Source organism: Populus alba, chromosome 1 (assembly GCF_005239225.2).
Source record: "Populus alba chromosome 1, ASM523922v2, whole genome shotgun sequence".
Lineage (NCBI taxonomy): Eukaryota > Viridiplantae > Streptophyta > Magnoliopsida > Malpighiales > Salicaceae > Populus > Populus alba.
The window spans coordinates 54,294,864-54,315,810 of NC_133284.1; the positions used below are offsets into that span (position 1 = coordinate 54,294,864).

The 20,947-nt window shown below is 32.7% G+C and overlaps 2 protein-coding genes across 2 annotated transcripts; both read left to right on the top strand.

The window, feature by feature from the left end:
* Nucleotides 1–6,305: 6,305 nt before the first annotated feature.
* On the top strand, nt 6,306–7,149 carry LOC118037696 (heavy metal-associated isoprenylated plant protein 47). The gene is made up of 3 exons (XM_035043772.2): nt 6,306–6,364; nt 6,498–6,576; nt 6,731–7,149. The coding sequence occupies exons 1-3, from the start codon at nt 6,359–6,361 to the stop codon at nt 6,985–6,987; spliced, it is 342 nt and encodes a 113-aa protein (XP_034899663.1). The 5' UTR covers nt 6,306–6,358; the 3' UTR covers nt 6,988–7,149.
* A 10,533-nt stretch (nt 7,150–17,682) lies between these two features.
* On the top strand, nt 17,683–20,108 carry LOC118037654 (BTB/POZ domain-containing protein At1g55760). Its single transcript, XM_035043702.2, has 4 exons — nt 17,683–17,817; nt 18,336–18,481; nt 18,960–19,081; nt 19,278–20,108. Exons 1-4 carry the CDS (start codon nt 17,696–17,698, stop codon nt 19,878–19,880), a joined length of 993 nt encoding a protein of 330 aa, XP_034899593.1. The 5' UTR covers nt 17,683–17,695; the 3' UTR covers nt 19,881–20,108.
* Nucleotides 20,109–20,947: the final 839 nt, after the last annotated feature.

The following is a 20,947-nucleotide window of genomic DNA, read 5'->3' on the forward strand; positions in this document are numbered from 1 at the left end:
TTTGATTGATGTCATGAGTTGAGCTTTGAGATATTAATATGTTTGTTAGATTATGATTATGAACCTATGGTATGTCAGTCAGAACACCCATGCTAATATGGTAGTGTTAGTCTTTGTGCACATCGTATCTAAACCCTAGTTGGCCGGGGGAGTCACCAACCTGTGTGGACTGATCATCCCACAGTACGGAGCCTCATGCTCATTGCATTTTGATTTTCTGATGAACTTTACCATTTGATCTTCTTGTTATGGCCTATTTGAGAAACCTTTCTATAAGAACCTAGAGCCATACTTGTATATATATATATATATATATATATATATATATATATATATATATATATATATATTTCTCATTACTGTATTACCTCGTGTGTGTATATTAAGCGTTATCTATTCACTGAGTTGTTGAACTCACCCTCTCATTATTTATCCTTTTCAGGCTTATAGCTTGATAGCAAGTCACTTTTGTTGAATCTTCCGAACCTGCTTTTTGGTTGTAATTTGTATGTTCCTTTTATGTCAAGTTAGTGCTCCAAAACTATAAATATATATGAACTCTTGTATTAAGACAATCGAATTATGTTATAAAATTAGTTTTTTTGTTACTACTGCGTTGAACAACTCTGATTGAGTTTTGAAGGATAAGTTTGTATGTAAGTTTGGGTTCGCATAGGTATGGAACCTTGGAGGGGAACCTTACCTATGTGCCGGTCATGGATCTGGGATTCGGGTCGTGACAGTAACGGTCTCAGGTAAAGACCCTGGACAAAGAAATAGTTAGGGAATAAAAGGTATTAAAAAAAAAAAAAAAAATATGAAAGCAAGATTACCTATAACACCATATAAATTTTTAGCCATACAATTGATGTCGAGATTACCTGTAACACCATATAACCCTTTAACCATACAACTGATATCATATTCAGTATAAAAGTTGTTCAACCTACCAAGGGATTAACGTTACTGATCATGGTATAATATTGTCTAAATACCCTGACTATAGGCTCCATATTCAAAATCCTCAATCATTTCAAATAAGGATAGAAACGATCGGACCATATGCATAGAGGTTTTATGTAAGCACAAAGACAGAAAATCTAGTTTACCAAGCTAAAGAAATCCTCTTTGCTGTAAACTTGCTCTCTTCTTATGAAAAATTGAAAATTCCTAAGACAAGAAATACTGGAAAAAAGGTTTAGCAAAAATAATAGAAGGGAGGGAAGATATGAAAGAAAGATAGATGGCACCTCATATATAACCCAAGAGGGCTAAAAGCCTGCACTATTTATTATGCATTGTTGAGTGGTCTTCCCAAAATATTTTCTGCTTCCTTTTCCCATGAAAATCTTTTAGATAAATCAATAGTGCTTAAATGCCTCTTCTAAAAAAAAGACAAGACGTGTATTGATCAATTGTCTCCTTAAAAATCTCTTAAGTCTCTAATGCAAGATTACGCATTAAACGTTGAGAGGGGAAGTTGGTGAGTCAAATATTTGGCTAAGATTCTGGCATAAAAAAACTTGGCTTAAAAGTTAGCCAAGCTAAAGATAAGTAATTGATGATCAATTAAGTCTAAAATAACATGGACTAACATATATGCCAGACCTAAAGAACTTGAACTTTGTAGTCAACCAAGTCCAAGGTAGCATGAGTATGAAAAATATGCTAGACTTAATAAACTTGGAGTTGATAGTCAATAAATCCAAAGTGTGTGGATTTGGAAAATATACCAAGCCTAAATCACCTGGGTCAACCAAGCCCAAAGCAACATGAGTCTGACAATTATGTTAATCCTAATTGGGTCTGACAGTCAGTTAAGCTCGAGTTAGAGTAGGTATGACAAACATGTTAGACCTAAAAAACTTGAACTTGGCAGTAAGTCAAGTCTAAGGTATCACGAGTCTGGGAAACATGTTAGACCAACAAAGCCTAAAGAAACATGAGTTTGATAAACATACCAAATCCAAAGCATTTGAATTCAACCATTACCTAGTTCTAAGGTTATATGTCCAATCCTATATGATCTTCTAAAATAAAAGTATTGAAGATGTGATAAACCATTATGCCTCTCCATCTAGAATAAAAATTTATATTGATGTAATGATTTTCTATATTCATAGGTGTATGCCATGTCTCTTAAGGGACCTATCATGCTCACTGTCTCATTAATGATATGTATAAGTTATTTATCTCTCATTAATGCCAGAAAAAATAGAGGATTTTCTAGTTGTTCCCTTCTCTGAAAACAAGAAAGTTCAAAAGATATAAATATCCTCTAAATGATCTAGGTAAGGGTTGAAAATTTTTTATCTCTTAAGATAAATAGATTTGAGAGCATTCAAACTCCTAAACTAAAAAATAAACATTTATTGCCATAAGATATTTATTAGATTTCCCATAAATATACTGACTTCATCATTAGAGGGGGTCTTTAAGTCCATTTGATTGTGATTGTTTTTATAGACACTCAAGCTTTTATTATAAGCCTGAAATTCTTTAGACTAAAGAAAAGAAATCCAAGTACTTAAACATATTAATTAACCACTATCCCAAACACTAAATAACTCATTATTTACATATCTTGGATTTTGGGTTATCATCACCAACAATAATGGAAAGAGAGAAACCTATATAGGAAAAAATAACTTAAACTCCTATAATCTATATTCTCACATGTAAAATAATGAACTTTTCTTTTTCTTAATTTTAAGTGGGGATTGTACAAAAAAAGACAAAATTAAATCTACTTTAAGAACATTAACCAACTAATTCCTTGTTATACCTTTAACTTTCTCAATGAGATCGTATTTGATAATATATTTTTTATGAAAGGTATTTGATAATATAATTTCATAAAGCATGTTTAAACTATAAAAATATTAATTTAATGTATTTTTAAATATTTTTGAATCATCAGGATTAAATACATTAAAAAATATAGAAAAAAGAGAGTTAAAATATGCTTTTAAAAAATATGTATATCATATACATATTTTTAATCTTTTTCAAGTTTTAACTAAGTATGTATTTAATATAGTGGTAGTTTTTGCAGTTATAATTTATAAAAATAAAGTTTTTTTTTTTAAAAAAAACTATAAACTGGTTTTTCTATAGCTAAAATTTCAAGAACAAATTTTAATGAAATTTATGTAAAATAATGTAGGTTGAGTTTCCAACTATATTTTATACTTGTTGTCACACTAGTAAGCACTTGAAGTATATCTAAATTCCAATTTTCAAGTTGTTTTAGGGGTCCACTAGTTCATTGGCCCGTGCTTCATCGCGGGTCAAACTAATTTTTTTAAAATGCAAAAAAAATATTAAGAGCACAAAGAATTTTTTGGTTGTGTTATTAAATCTAGCTTAATGGGTCAATCTTGAAACCTTGCAGCCCATTTGCCTAAATCAAGTTTTCAACTAAATCGTGTAGGATCTAACCCGAATTAAATTGATTGATTTCATAGGTCTAAATACAATTTTGATAACCGGTAAAAACATAGCTTGCCTTTTAAAAAAACTTCAAGATGACAATTTTTTTAAAAAATATTGAGATAATGACAAATTGAATCGATCTTAGTTTCTTAGTAACCCGTGTTATGGATTTCACTGAGTTTAATAATTTTTTATAAATTATTTTTTAATTATATGATAAAAATAAATGGTCACAAAATTGAGCACCAACCTAAAAATAAAAACTTATTTCAGATAGTGATAATCCTATAGAAAGTAAATAAAAATAAATCATGCAATTTATATTACAACGAATCCGATATTGAATGATAAAATCGAGAAAAAAATTTAAAAATAATTAAATGAAAAAAAAATACTTGGCCAATAGGTAAACTCATCAAACTTATGAACTGGGTAACCCAGGCTAGTATGCCAAACCTGTGAATCAGGTTATAGACTCTAGTGAGATTATAATTTGTTTTTTTTCAAAACTATTTTTTATTTAACTATATGATTAAAAAAAAAATACAAGATTACAAAATCAAACACCAAGTCACTATTGAGATTTTAAAAAAATAATTAAAAAAGAAAAAAAGAGTTAAACTCATTAGATCTTTGAACTAAGTCAACCATCCAAACCTATGAACATGTTCACGGACCACATAAAGTTTAATAAATGATTTTTCTCTAAAACTATTTTTTTTTCATAACATGAGAAAAAATAGAGGAGAAAAAAAATATCAAGTTCAATAATAATAATAAAAAAGATACCCTAGCAAACCCATTTTGGCAGCAAGATATTTAATATTGCGATATTAGTCATTTACGTGGTTGTTTTCAATGAATTTATTTATTAAAATCTATTTGAAATAGAAATCGACACACACATAAGATTTATTGAATAAAATAAAAAGAAAAAACATAGTATGCAAGATTGTATATATTAAAAAGATATTTTCAAAGCATCTCTTTATAATATTCTTGTATTTTCTCTTTATATAAAAAAAAATACTTATTTAAGTATTGAAGTGTTTCTACATCCACCAAAGAGGACATTTTATAAGTACGAATCACAAGCCATTTTAACCTACCAAATACCAAGTATATGTTATCAAACATTTTGGCTAGAGAAAATAGTTGAGATTGCTAGAACCAATTGATTAACTAATCATCCAACTTGAAATCTATTTCTAAATTACTTGAAAATTTTAAGAATTCATCAGAATTCATAAAGTGCAGTGAATATTCTAAATTCGTGTTTCTCCCATTCTTGTATCGATCAACAAACCTTTTATCTGCCTACCTAAAAGGGTGTAACTAAAGGCGAACAACTATATTTGGATGGAGAGATGTGTACGAGGTTTGCAGTTCCTTCCACAGGATATGGACTAAACTGAAACCTTTCTTTTTGCTTTCCCAAGAATATGGTAAACCAATTAGCAAACTCTCTTGGCCAAGACATGAAACTCAAGGGGCAACTCCCTTAAAGTTTTTTAAAATACTTTATTTTTCTAGGAAATATTAAAATGCTCTCACATATAATTGTTAATGTAAGTATCATAGAGTCTCTTCTCTCACATTTCATGATAGACTTGTTTTTCAGGCAAATTTGTCAAGCTCATCAACCAGGAAACCCAAACACAGAGCTCATATTAAGCCTCTTGGGTGAGGATTGCGAAAAGCTTATTTTTTATACGAAGTCATTTCATGACTTCATCAACATGTCATGTATAGGTAAATGAGAATTTTATGTGAACTTCCTCTATTTCAAAGTGGAAAAATAAGTGTTCAAGATTCCTTAATTAATTCTTGAAAAGTAATTCTGAGTGATACATAATGACGATGGATACATGATGTTGAAGTTCTACCTATGCAACGAAAAGCAAGACCAAATTCAACAATCATAAAAAAGAAGAAAAAAAAAAAGAAATTGTAATTCTTATTGGGTCACCTCATGCAATAGACCCATTCCCAGGAAGAAAAGTAGAAGGAAGAAGAGATCAAGAGCGAAGACTCAATAGAAACCACATGTGAAGTTCTTCGAAAATGGCAGCTACCGAAAATTCGACCCATCTATCAGGTCTCCATGCTTAAATTGAATGGTCCCTTCAAATGTGTTTGACAATTAAGCTGTCTAGAAAAGATTTGCTCGAAATTAAATGGTAGAAAATATGTATATATTCTCCAATTAGAATGTGTTTGACAATTAATTAGTGAAGTACACTCAAAAATTAATCCCTGTTCTGAAATTTTAAAAATTTAAGACATAATTTTAGTAATAATTTTGAATAAAAATTTAAATTAGAATAATAAAATAAAAATATAAATGAAATAGTATAGTTTTAATAAAATAAAATAGTACTGTTTATATGAGACACCATTAAAAACCCCATATTATAAGTTGTCCACAACCACCATGACATCGTAATTTTGAATTGAGACAGCTTGTGAAGAACCATAACTTTCTTCAATGTTGCGAGTGTCGCGTGAAATTTAACACAAAATAAAAATCAAAATCAAAATCAAAACAAAAATAATAAATAAAAAAAACCGAGAAAAATAACAAAAATAACCTAAATAATAATTTATGAATTTAATTTAGATCTAACAAACTAGTAAATAACATAATGCTTTTCACATAAAAACTTCATGTAAAATCATCTAAAAACTTTTAAGCTCGATCCAACTATCATATCTCCTGTTATTTTTGTTTTAAAATTAATATATACTATTTCATAAATTTGATTAAACCTGTTTTTTTGAGAAAATAATTCTTGTTTCTGATTGGCTAACTATTACTTGTCAACCTTTCCGCGTCTATAAATAAGTGGTCACTTCTCTATAGGGTCGAAGTACTCAAATTCTTTACAAGCAAAGCATATTCATTCCAATACAGTTATCGAATATGAAGGTATACAAACTTCTTTCTCCTGCCTCAAACTACGTTCCATAATTTATATTCCCATTTTCTTTTTCTTTTTTTAATTTAAAAAGTTTTTAGTTGAGATGTTTATAATTTATATGTTTTGTTCTAAATTCTGCAGCAAAAAATAGTGATCAAAGTGAACATGAATTGCGATGAATGTAGAACCAAAGCCAAGAAGATCGCTGCCACGGCATGTGGTTAGTATACATCACGTTCCACCATAATTTCATGACTCAACTACCTAGCTCTATACCTTGCCATGTCAAGAAACTAAACCCAATATTATTATCTTAATTACTAACAAATTAAGTAGAGATAAACATCTGAAACTGTGCTCTCCTGCGTTTCTAGGTGTAACTTCGGTGGCGCTGGAGGCAGCCAAAGATCAGATAGTGGTGGTCGGAGAGGAAGTTGATTCGGTGAAGCTGGCAAAGTCACTAAGAAAAAAGGTTGGCCATGCCGTTTTGATGAGCGTGCAAGAAGAGAAAGATAAAGGTAAAGATGAGAAGAAAGAAGATGATAAAAAACCAACTCTATATTGTTATCCACAGCCTCCACCGTATGCAGTGGTTTGTGAATCAAACCCAGACAGTTGCACCGTATTGTGAGAGCCAAATCCCCTTCTCCGAGCCTAGCAAGATTCATATATTTCCCGGACGTTGTCTAGTCTAGGGCTTCTCTGGTGTCACCGAGGAGGAATTCTAGCTAGCAATTGTATTAAACAATGTTTTCTATATTTGTGAAATTAATAAATGCATGCTTTACAAGGAGGATTTCATCTCAGTACTGTATGTTCGTGAAGTCAACGTTCATGCATGAGGTCTTCTTTTTCTCCTTTTCCCCTTCAGCACTTCAAGAGATTCTAAGGTAAATCATTAATTTAATGATTATAAATCATTTTCATTAACTTTTAGTCCAATAATTAATGCGGGATATATATTGTTTTAATCAATCTCCTCATAAAATGGGATGTGTTGCCTAGAAAATAGAAGAGGAAGAGGAGGGGGGGGGGGCGGCGGCAAAATAAATAGTTAGAAGAGAGTATGAATTGTTCTATATCAAAATATGTGCTAAATATAAAACAAGAAATTAATTCTGTTTTCTTGAAGATAACTAATTGACATCCATAATATATATATATATATATATATATATATATATTAAAACAAGATTGACCATGAAAGTCTTCGTCAATTAATAGTCTATATATTTGGAGGTTGCAATAGTGACACTATAATATAATCCCAACTTGATAAGTATCACTGGCTTGAATGAATGAGTTCATGGATTGTATAAAAAGAAAGAGATAGCTTTTGTTTGTTTTTGTGTTTTTAAGAATATTTAAAAAAAAATAAAAAATTATATATTTTTGATATTTACATATATTTTAATTTACTAATATTAAAAATAACGTTTTTAAAATAAAAAAATATTTTAAATAACAATTTAAACTCTATTTTCAAACAACCATAAAATATAGACTCGATGGAAACCACATGTGAATTGCCTTGAAAATGGCATAAACCAAAAAAATCGGCCCCTATTTAAAGCTGAAAACAGGCCCCCCACCTAACATTAATGGAGCCATATTTGCTGGCCGAACATCGATCTTGATGTGTTTGCATAAATTTCCATCGTTTACCTTTTCAACATTATTGAAGTAAAAAAATGGGAGCAGATGTAGAAAAAAAAAAAAAAAAAAAACAAAAGCGACTCGGTCCTAATATTAATGGTTTGGCTTTATTGTAGCTACCAAGCTTTAAATTCTTGTGTTGATTGTGATATTTTGCTTCAATTGTATAACCTCATTGATTAAATTAGATATGTTTGAAAAACAAATGTATATAATTATATATGTCTTTTTAATTGGTTAGGTATTTTATTTGGGGTTAATTCAAGGTTAATCACGGTCTTATTTGATGGTTTTCTAAGGTGTAGTTAAAATCATTTTGTCGAAATCTTTCTAACAGTATTAAATATGTTAAAAACAGAACATTAATATGTTTATGATAATCTATTTTTTTTTCACTTTTCTTCCCTCATTCTCTCTCCTACCATGCATCTTATCTCCTCTTTCTTTTCTTTTTTTTCTTTTTTTTTATTGGATTTTAAATCTTATTTTTTTTTTATCGTTGAATCTTCCTAAAATTTTGGTTTAATTCTTATACATGTTAATTAATTTAGATTAGATGAGAGTGGGTTTTTAAAGCAACCTATTGTTGAGTTCAAATTTTGATATTTTTTAAATACCTTTTCAACCTATATTATTCTCCAAAATTTTTTATTAAACCGTTATTTTTCAAAAATAAAAAAAAATCCCATTGCCCAAGAGTTTTAGTATAATTTTTTAAATCATTTCTCTATTTTAATTTCTTTATCCTTGAGAACTGCCTTGGCCCATCGGAAGGAAACGGTTCCTAATCTTTAGGCCCGCACATCATGGACCTTCCAACCAAAAACATGGGACCGTAAGGCCGCAAAAGAATTATTTTGATGACTTTCGAAACCTTTTCACAATGATCGACATTTTACCTATTTAAATGGGCTAAGAGGTCCAAGCCCTATTATCCCCGTAAAATTGCATGCATGGATATTAAACTTTAAACCCTTAAAGAGCATATTTTAAGACTCAGTTTGGTGACCAGTTCAGTCTAAGATATAAATTTTGGATTTTGATCGGGTTACCAGATTAATTTTTTTTTTATTTTAAATCAAAATGATTTTGTTTTAGTAAAAAAATAAAAATCAATGGGTTTGTGGCCGGGTTTTGCCGGGTCACACCGGGTTTTTCCTTTCCTTTATTTTTTCTTCAACCCGACCCGGTTCCAGCTTTGGATCGACCAGGTTCCGGGTCAACCCGCCGGACTGGGCTGAGTTTCAAAATTATGCTTAAGAGTACAAACCCTTTCTTTATTATTGGCAAGAGAATGGAATTCAAAACAGCTTACAGTTAGATACACTCCTCGACGAAATAGCGTGGCTGATAGAAAGAATCACACATTGGAAGCAAATGGTATTGAGCAGCAGCAGCAGCTCTACCAAGTTATATCAGTGGATGGAATGGGGATGCCAAGTTTGGATCACTTGTCTCAGACGTATGATGAGAAAGAGCTGCTAAGGACTCCACCACAGAAATTCTTTGAATTAAAGAACAAGCCTTCCCGGAAAACATTGTCGGAATGGAAGAGTTATCCTTCATTGACGAGCTTAGGAAATGCCGAGTACCAGAACGATATTCAACATTTATGAAACATCTAGCTACCTCAACATCAGATGGCCTTCAGATTGAAAGTACCGGCCACATTTTGCAAATGGCCTTGATCATGTGTTTGCAGGTTCTTAATTAATCTCCAACTTAGCGTGGCATTGTATCTGCAATTTCCTTAAATCACAACAGAGCCGCTCCCCTCCAATCCAATGTTGGGTTCAAGGTCACTCCAAGGTGGGTGATGGGAGAAACATCAGGTTCTGGTTTGATTCCTGGCTAGGCTACGCAGCCCCTCTCCAGTTCATGTTTCCTAGGCTTTACAACCTCTCCCTACAGCAATCATTAAGCATTGCAGAAGTTCATAACCAAACTGATAACTCCATCAATCTTTCTTGGAGAAGACCCTTCGATCCCGAGAGCTCTGCATGCGTGAAAACTTGATAGCAGAGGTGGAACGTGGTCTAGCCTTCTCTGATGATGAAGACAGCAAGATTTGGAAATCCCACAGCTCCAATGTTTGCAGAGTCTCCTCAGGATGCCATCTTTTTTATGGTTTTAATGCTTCAGCAAATCTTCACTCCCCTGCTCTGTTTTGGAAAGGGTTTTCGCCTTTGAAAATAGATTTGTTCATATAGCTTCTTCTAAACGACAGTATCTGCACAAAAGGTTTCTTAGCTGAAATTAAAATCTCATAATTAATTATGAGGAAGCTCTTTGTCCTTTCTGCTATAAAGATATTGATGCTATACATCATCTATTCCATCTTTGTTCTACATTATGGTCTCTATGGGGTAGACTTTTTAGTTGATCTGGGTGTGTAGGTTGTCTGTCAAAAGACCTCAATTATAACCTTCAGAAATGGTCCTGCCTAGCGTCAAGCAATTATCCTTCTGTATAAAGAATTATATTGGTTAATTTAGATAACGCATAACCATATGATCTTCAACTTCAAAACTTAAGATTATAATGTGATTTTTGACCTCACCTTTCATCGGTTGGTTTTTTTGTTAAAGTTCTTTGTTAGAAATTTCAGCTATACAGACTCTAATCTTTATATAAATAATGAATATATTATGAATTGAACTAACTAGTCGGGGCTATAAATTCCTCATTCTCTTTATGTTTTTCAATTCCCACCTTAATCTTTCTTATCTTGCAGCCTTCATCTTCTTAATAGGGACGCTTTATTTATATTATTCTCCATTATTATATATAAAAAATTCTACCTCAACATCAGGCAGGGGAACTCTTTTGCCAGAAGGCATTCAAGGATGAGTTTGATAGGCGGTGTCAAAAAGGCTTGGAGGAATTGTCACTTGTCCTTATTAGAAGATGCGGGGGGTTGCCACTCGCTCGCAACTGTGGCTATCGGCGGACTTCTAGCAACGAAAGAAAAGGCTTTTCCATAATAGAAAATTAAGGTTACTTGATATATATATATATATATATATATATATATAGTCTTGGCTGAACAATTGGGGAAATTGCCACCTTTAAGGTATATGAACTTAAGAAATAATTAACTTCGTGTCAAAACGTCCAAAATCATAACCTGGAGTCCATGGATCTGAGATGTTCTTCAGTGGAAGCTTGAGTTGCTCGTTAAGATTAATAGGTTCCCGAAATTGCGACGTGTTCTGGGGCTTTCTAAAAAGAGAGTTGGGTTGAAGATACATGGCAGCATTGGGCTTTTAGACTTCATACGAACAATGCTCTTGTAGCAGTTTGAGGAGTTGCGAGACTAATTACTGAGCTAAGAATGCTGAAGCAATTGAGAAGATTGGGGACATTGTACCATGGAAAAGAGAACATGGAAGGGTTCTATGCACTGCATTGGAGGATATAGCTTCAGCCAGCTACGGGGATGAAATTCTTGAAGTGGAATCAATCTCTTCTCCTCAAACTCTCAAACTTTGGGGGCCATTAGAAAGGTTTTTAACTTGGATTTCCTGACAGTCTACGAAAATGGTCGACCATGACTCTGTACATCAATGTATATGTTTGGTTGTTTTGTCACTATGCTTGGGGAACTTGTTTTCATTGTTAATCTTGTTGATATTGGTTGTGTTGTTTTGTTTCTTCCTTCTCTGGAATCTCCTTGTAATAATTGCTTAACAATAAACTTTGATGAACCTGTTGAAGTAATCAAAAGATCACAAAATGAAAGATTAAAAAATATAATAGGATCGTGAAATTGGAAAGATACCAATTTCATAGATCATTCAAGATTAAAAAAAAATCATAATAAATAAAAATAAACCAAATCTAAAGAATCAATAAAATAAATGGATGTTCTTGAACGTTGTTGGGGTTGGCGTGGAAATTTAGATAGAGAAAGAGAAAGGGGGGACGGGAGAGCATCCGTCGGCTCTAAACTGTCGTGAACGGTGGCGCACGCCTCACCTCATGGCGCTGGGAATGCCGATACCTTTCAATCGTTGTTCTGGAATGTGGCCTTTGGTTACTGGATGGCCCCTCACGCATAACCAGAATGGCACAGGGGCCGTCTACATGTTGCGCATGCGTAGATTTGTTTTTACAACAATGCCCCTTGTGACCCTTGAAATGTATAATAATAAAAAAAAAATTAAAAAAAATCCAATTGAATGAGAGTTTAATTGATTTTTTCTTTAAAAGTTTTGTGGTAATTATCAAATTTTATGAAATAAAAAATTTTATTTATGTAGTGGGTATTAGATTATTTAACTCTAGGATTAAATGAGTAATTTTATGCCTTTAAAAATATAATTATTAAAATAGCCTCACACAATCCTTGAAAAAATATTTATGTCATGCTAATTAAAAACACTAACCTACAACATAAACCAAGTTAAAATATTAAATCAACAAGGGGCAATATAATAATTATAATATAATAAATAGTTAATTAACTAAATCTTGGAACACAGGAATATCACCGTAAGCTTTAGTTGTCGGCATAAGAAGTGGCACGGCATGCAATTGCAAAAAGAAAAATAAAAATGGAAGGGAAGGGAAGGAGGAAGGAGAGGTGACGTATAAATTATAAATATCTCTATGCAATATTTTATAAATTAAGAAGTTTTCAGAAAACATAAAAAATTTGAAGAAACTGAATCGAGATTTGATAAATTAAGAAAAGAATACGTTGATAGGTTAAGGTTGTTGCGTGCTTAATTAAGATCAATTCATTTATTTGTTGACAAACACAAGGATGATCTCATGTTTCATCAATTGTTAATTAATTGTGCTGTGCTGACTATTTTTGGACCCCCCATGGGTATTAAAAATGAATTGGGTTGCCCACATTAGGATGATGTAATTCCATCCACCCACAAAATAATTTGAATACTAAATAATAAGATAGTAAAAAAAAAAAAAAAAAAACCCTTCAAAGTTATTAAGCCTGATTTTAGATTAATTCATTGATTGGAACTTGGCTCGTTGTCCAAGCTGGTGTAAAAAAAATTAATTTAAATTGACTTGGCAAGTCTACAAATTAAAATCTAGATTGATTTTTTTTTTCTTTAATCAAGACAATGTTATTTTGTTTGAATTGGGATAACCTGTTCCATTCATATCCTAGATCTTAAGCTAGGGTATGAACTAGATCGAGTTTGATCACGTTAAATACTATATAAATGTTCTATTTAAAACTTAGTTAACCTAAATCTTGACATAAAAATATATAAAGATTGGCTCATGGCTAAAGTCGGTGTAAAAAATAATTAACTCAAAATTAACTCAGCAGGCCTACACGTGATCAAAATTCAAGTTGGTTTTTTTTAAAAAAATTAAAATAATATTGTTTTGATTCACATAGAATAACCTGTTTACTTCATGAATTGAATCGAGTTTAATAACTTTAAATACTTATATGAATGATGTATTTAAAACTCACCTAGCTTAAATCTTGAAATAAAAATATATCTTTACTATTAGAAATAAAAAAACAGAAAAGAGAGGATATTTCACGATGAAAATAGTGAGGGGCCACTTGAGATGTTCTTGAGGAATTATGGAAGAGATGCAAAGCAAGATTAATGCTTGATTTAGGTGAAGATCGATTTGCTAATCGGTCTATTTCTTGCTTCCAAGTGTCCCAAAGGCTGCCCTACGCCAACCACCTTTCCACCTTTGACATGCAAGTCGATGACAGACTGATTGGTCTCAGGGAACCAGTTGTCTTCTTCCTCAATGTTTTCTTAATGCAATGTCGTTCTCAGACACATATGAAGGTAAATGTTAACAATAAACAGAAGAAAAAACATGAGGATAAAATTACAAGGACAAAACTGAAGATGAGACAGGTTAAAAAGAGGTGAAATTAAGAGCACATATATGTTATTTCTCGAGGGAAAAACGCGTAACTGTTATGAAAATCTTAAAGACTTTGAGCTTCTTCTCGATGGAAGAAATTCATGAACAAAACTATAAGAAATATATACCCTACGTATTATTTAAATATTACATAATATAAATCGTATTTTGACATAACTTTGAAGACCAAGCGGTTACAAGTTTGAATTTCATCATCCTTATTTATTTGATAAAAATTAAACACAGGATAATATGAATATGTACAAATTTTAAGTTCAAGGACTTTTACTTGAGGAAATATGTAAAGAATAATATAAATCATATCTTGAAATTTTACTAAACAATTTAAACTATTGGATTGAGATCGTTCCTTTACTTTAAGCTTTTAATCTTCTTTTTTTATTACTAAATTTAGGCACTACTCAAAGGGACATTTTTTTTTATGTAATTCTTTTTTCTTACACAACTAGAGGCAGAGACGGGGTAGCAGGCCCAAGAAATTTTTTTTCCAGCCCCTCCCTTCATAATATTAATATATTTAATTTAAATTATAAAACACTTAACATTTTAGTTTTTTTTATTTTTTTTTTCTGGTTCCGCCCCTGTACACAACAGCATGCTTTGTACAATGCCGCCTTGAAATAATTAGCCTTCAAAATAAACAAACAATAAATTGATATTTGGTCATGCCATCTTGAAAATCTGCTACGAACGGACTTCCAGCCCAGACTAGCCAACTTCCTAGTTGCATCCTCCTCGTGTAATTATAGATGTTTGAACCTGGCAGAGATCCGATGCTCGGGTTACTATATAATTCCAAATTTTATTTGAATTTTCGGTTACACTTTTTATAATCCACACTAGTATATTGGGTTACACGGCAGGTCAATGTTATTTTTTTGTTAAAATATAAAAAAATATTAAAAATATAGAGAATATTTTAAACTTTTTTGAGTCTAATGACAATGCTATTTATCCAAAAACCTTGAGTCTAATGGTTATATCAAACCTTACAAACTTGGGTTTGGCTTGGCCGCTAGACCTAAAAATAATTGATTGAAGAACCATGATAACTGGAAGACGTCTCATGCGTCTCCTTAATAGTATGGGTGCCAACTACTTACTGGAACGTGTGGAATATGCATCATCAACTTTTTGAATAAAAATAGAAAAAACAATATGACAATACTAAAATGTCTCTTATGATTCTCTTAATTACACATCATACTCAATTATATTTTATTATTGTGATTCACAATAATTTATATCTAGAGTTATAGTAAAAACTCCATATCATTTAGCTTTATCTATAATTTCTCGTATGTTTTAAAATGAAAGAGGTTAGAGACTTAATCCTTCAAATTCAACCAGATTAACTAAATTAGGGATATAAATTTAATTTGGATGCACAAAATCAAGTTCAATATGGTATTGTTACCTATTACCTAATACAAGAAAGAAAAAAGTTTCAAGAAAAAAGAGAAATATATATCCTACAAAAAGAAATTAGGTCCTCCTTTCACCCATAGGCCACTTCAAATGATTTTGTCAATCAAGTTACCAATCAACGCTAAGATGATCCAATTAGTCCACACCTAATCCATGTTGTGTAAAAAAAACAAGAAATTTTGGACACATAACCTTATGGATATTGCTTGTCAAATAGATTTAGAATATATGTATCCAACAAACACACACCTGTTATTCAAACACAACCCAAATTCAACACCCACAAAATTTGGTAGCTCTCATGGCTCTATTCAACAAACAAATGAAGAAAATGATGATTCAAGTCAAAACCTCTACACTAGCCATTCATGTTTCCCATCGAGTATCCGACCACCATATTGGAGGGGGGGGGGGGTGAACATTCACACCCCATTAAGTTTAGTCCAACCCCACAGACAGCCATAAACAAATACATATCTTCAAATCACTGCCTAAGTGTAGGGTTGTGATCATTTTGAATGTCATTATATAGATTACTTGTAATATTGGGATTTCTAATGGATTCATGTTTGGTCTGCCCCACAAATAGATACCTTTCTTGTCCACCTATCAAAGCCTCCAACCAAAATGGGAAATTTAGAGTGTAAGTTGCACTATTTTAATTTTAGGAGGAAACAAACGAATCCAAGATTCCACCTTTTTTTTTTTTCAATTTCCAATGAATGCTCCCACAACAATTTGCTTTCTCCTCCAACCCTACTTTACAATAAAATGTTTTAGTACTAGATATTTGCTATTAAATATTGGAAATGCTTTAGGGATGATATATTCACTTTGCTTTTCATCAATTGTGTTTCCAACCTATTATTAATTATTATTATTATGAGGACAATAACTTTTGTTTTTATGTATTTTTTAAAAATATGTTTCCCTTGAAAAACATTTTTTTTAAAGAAAAACAGTAGCTTAAATTTTTCTTTGAATTCATGAATCAACCCTATCGACCTGTAGCTAAGAGCTTGGACTCGAGTTGAGTCTTTTAACTATGGTTTCTAAGGGCTAGACGCATAGAAGTTTGATGTTCAAGATGTGATGAGAATCATGAGATCATGGAATTTGATGCTTACACATCAGAAAACCACGATGTTGATGAAAGCTTCCCATTCATACTTTTCTTTTCTCCCTTCATCACTGCTGCTGATTTGTATTCCACACCTTTGTAGGTATTATCTGTACCCTTCAAACTCTCCAAGATTACAAGCATTACTTCAATGGATTAATGAAATCCTACGCATCTTTCCATTTCAAAATAAGAAATTTAATATAAATGATGTTACGTTAAATAGTTCATTTTTATGCAATATATACTCGCTGTGTATCAATGAGTCCATAAATATTATCATTTTCTCTTAAAAGGAGAGGTGAGCTTTGAATAGAATATGAGAAATGTATCCAAGGATCCGTTCAAATACTAAACGGGGGCTAAGATTTGAAGGAGATGAATATATGATCTTAACATGCTATGAATCAAATTGTTTTATGTAGAGGAAAGCATAGACAAGGAAAATGGCTAATGAATCTTTAAGCACTTGACAAACACACAAAGAATAAATGATATTCCTGACTTGGAAGCTTAAAAAAATGTCAAACAAATTCTTTTCCTCCTCAACCACACGAGTAAACCTCCATATACACACAAGCACATGAAATAAATCATTTATTGAAGGAAGAAGGATGTCGTCTGTCTCCAATATTATATCTTAATGGAAGAAAAACAAACCAAACGATAGCCTATACATTAAATAACACAAGCTCTCTTCCTTCCTTCCTTCCTTGCTTGCCTGCCCGCCCTTGAAGTGCAGTGTAAGCCAACAAAAACATCACTCCTTCTAATCTCCCTCCCTCTCTCTCTTCCTGCTTAGCGAAAGAAGAAGAAAAAAATTAAAACTTCACCATCAATGGCGTAAAGCAACACCAATCAAAACCCTTGCGTGTCCGAAATCATTGAAAAGCAACTAAACCAAGAACACCACCCCAATTTCTAACTTTCTTTATATGTTTTCTTTATTGAAGATATGATCACCTCATATCAAGTGCAAGGTGAAAGAAGAGTGTAGTATAAAGGATTTGAACAGGAAAGATAGGTTTCTGACTGTGACTGTTATCATTGTTTGTGTCCTTTTTCTTTTGCTTTTTTATGGTTATGTTTACGAGGAGCGGTCAAGATAATTGTAGTTCTAGTAAAGAAAAAGAAGATTTTTGTAGAAGTAGTAATCCTGGGAAAGGCAGGGGAATATTTTCTTGATGGGAGGATATTTGATTGTATCCATGAAATTACAGTGGCTCTTGCTTTTGCTAGGATGACAGATTCTTCTGCTTATAGAGTTGAAACCACTTCTCGTCTTGCTCAATGGAAGATAGACAATCTTGCTTCTTGTACTTATCGGAAATCAGATCCTTTCAAGATTGGCAAGTGGAATTGGTTAGTACTTTCTTGTTTTCCTTTTCTGCATCCATGGGTTGATTTCCTACAGTAGATTGTTTAGTTTCTTGTTCTGTTTCGAGAAGATAGAATTTGCCCTAGAGTCTTGTGTGATTGTTGTTCTCTTGATTTTCGAAAAGCTGGTTTCTTTCACTGTAAATTTAGGATCTTTTTGGCAGTTCTTTTGCTGTTGCTGTTGTTTTTCTCTGTAAGTGGGAATTGATGATCCGAGTGTCCTAGAAATGGGTAATTTGGAAGTGGGATTTTGGGGTTTTTTCATTCCATGTGGAATGGTGAGACTGTAGAGAGACCAGGAGTATGGTCAATGGCAGAGACAGGGTAGGCACATGTTTCTGCACATTGATGATCCTTTGCTTGGTTGCTTATAAATTTTGTTGGTAAGAAAGAGAGAGTAAGATAGCTATGATTTATTAATGTACTGCGAGTTTCTTTATTGGCCATTATTTTCTGTGATCTTGCTAATATCAGATGAGTTTAACAATTTTTTTGGATTGAAGGCATCTATCTGTGGAGAAGAACCGGGTATTATTTGTTAAGTTGTATCCAGAGATATCAAATCTAACGAGGGAAAATCCTCCAATTGCTTCATTTATTATTCGAGTTGTTTCTTCTGCTGGAGATCGCAAGGCTTTGACTCATCCAGGTAATAAATTGAAACTCTATCTTCAGTTTTTAGATCCTTTTCTGTGTTTATAACTTGTTTTTCTCCAATGAAGATGGAACACGTGCAGCTAACCATCTTGAATTTCATACTTCTGACCCTTGATTTGAATATCTAAGTTGTGATCTACCAACCATTACAAAGTTCATGAGCTGCAGAGTGAATGACGTAGATGATCTATACCCTCGATTGAATGTTCTAAGTTGTGATCTTCCTACCAATAGATTATTTATGAATTGGTGAAATGGAAAAGCAAATGACAAATATGATCATAACTGTGATATACCATAACTTGAATCTGCAAATGATATGGTAATTAATGCACTGGGAGCATACTATCCTATGCATATGTATGTTTTGCCGCTGAGGATAAGGCAGTTTCTTGTGTGTTTTGGTATTTTCTGAAAAATGCTCAACTTCATGTTACTTTCTCAGTTTTATTTTAAATGTAATCCTGCAGAGGTAACAGATAAGCAGCTCAAGAACAACGACGATTTTGTCTGGGCAATTGATGTTCCTTTAACAACCGGGAAATTCATTATCGACGTTGAATTCCTTGATTTGAAGGCAGCATCTCCAGGGGTATGTTTCTATATTGGCTGGCTTATCAATAGAAAGAAAAATTATATCCTTGAAAACACAAGAGATGGCAATGCACCTGTTATTTGGATTCTCTATACTGTAACCAAGGAGTGTACCACTCTCATTCTACCAAACAGAAAGAGTATTGCTACTTTACCTTTATTTTAAAAGCTGCTATATGTCATTAAATATACAGGGTGGAGAACCTTGCTCGATCTGGGACGAAGAAACCACAGAAAAGCGAGCAAATGCAACAGCTCTTGTGTCACTTGGTAGAATGTTAACAGAAAGCATCCACACAGATATCAAAATTATTGTTTCTGATGGAAGCATTGGAGCCCACCGTGCTGTTCTTGCTGCAAGATCGCCTGTTTTCCACAGCATGTTTGCTCATGACCTGAAAGAAAAGGAACTGTCAACCATAAATATCTCCGACATGTCAATTGAAGCTTGTCAGGCTTTTCTCAATTACATATATGGGAACATCCAGCGTGAAGAATTTCTTGTCCACCGTTTGGCACTTCTCAGTGCAGCTGACAAGTATGATATTGCTGACTTGAAAGAGGCATGCCATGACAGTCTTCTGGAAGATATAGACACAAAGAATGTACTTGAGAGGCTACAAAGCGCATCCTTGTATCAATTGCCGAAACTGAAGACCAGCTGCCTGCGGTATCTTGTGAAGTTCGGTAAGATATTTGATATTCGAGACGATTTCAATTCCTTCTTGCAATGTGCAGACAGGGATCTGATATCTGAAGTCTTCCATGAAGTTCTCAATGCCTGGAAAGGATTCTGAAGACGATAGTGTGGTTAAGTCAGTTGTATTTTACAAAATGGGTGTTTAGAAAAATTTAGTGTGCACAATTTGTTGCCATCAAGATTATTCTTTGTTCAGAATGAATTTGTTGATGCCTTCATGTACACATGTATTGGATTGCGTGGCATAGATCTTCTATCCTTGTTATGGAGGATCATGTATTCATGAACACGATGATTTGAATGAAATGTAAATACTTTGATAATATGATTCAAATTTCAAAATAACTTTTCTTAGTTTTTCTTCTAAATTAGATGGCACAGATATACATGAAAGTCATGTGAGAATGATCTAATATGATTTTCCCCGCGTATCAAAACTAGCTGCCTTTTTGAATTGTCAGGACATGAATATTGAAGCAAATCTGGTTTATCATGAATATAATCATGCAAATGCTCATAAATTCAAGAGTTGAACCCAGACCAGCTATAAAGCTCATAAGAGCATCATCAGGGATGATTTCACCAAAAATCTTACCTTAATTTGCAGCCATGATTTCAACCCATTGTTGACTCCTGTCCAGCCTCTCTTAAAGCCGTGTTTCCATCTCATTGTAGCTAGAATTTGTGCGAGTTTGTCTCCAAACTCAACTCAAGGAAGCAAACTTATCGATCAAATTATGCAAATATCAGCATCAATTATGGAAACAGGCAGGAGCAACTCCATTAGGTCCTAAACGTAAACAGACTCTGCAACTTGGCCTTCGTTTCCATTTAGAATTCAGAAAACACACCATAATTTCACACACAAACCATGGTTCTATGCATTAATCTAGTCAATTCATTGTTGGAATGAACATTTAACACAAGAACACGTCATGACATTGATAGAAGATCTTCTCATGTCAGAATCCCAAGTCTAAAATAAGATGTAATATAAACACAACAAGGTAACATCAAAATGAAAAAGCTATATGCTTATCGTTCAAGTAGCACAACAAGTCAACAACAAATGATTATGCAACAAGAAAAGCAATTTTTTTTTTGTGAATATTCCAGGAATTTCAGCAGTAAAAGCATAGCTAAAAAGCTAAAAACATCTTTTCA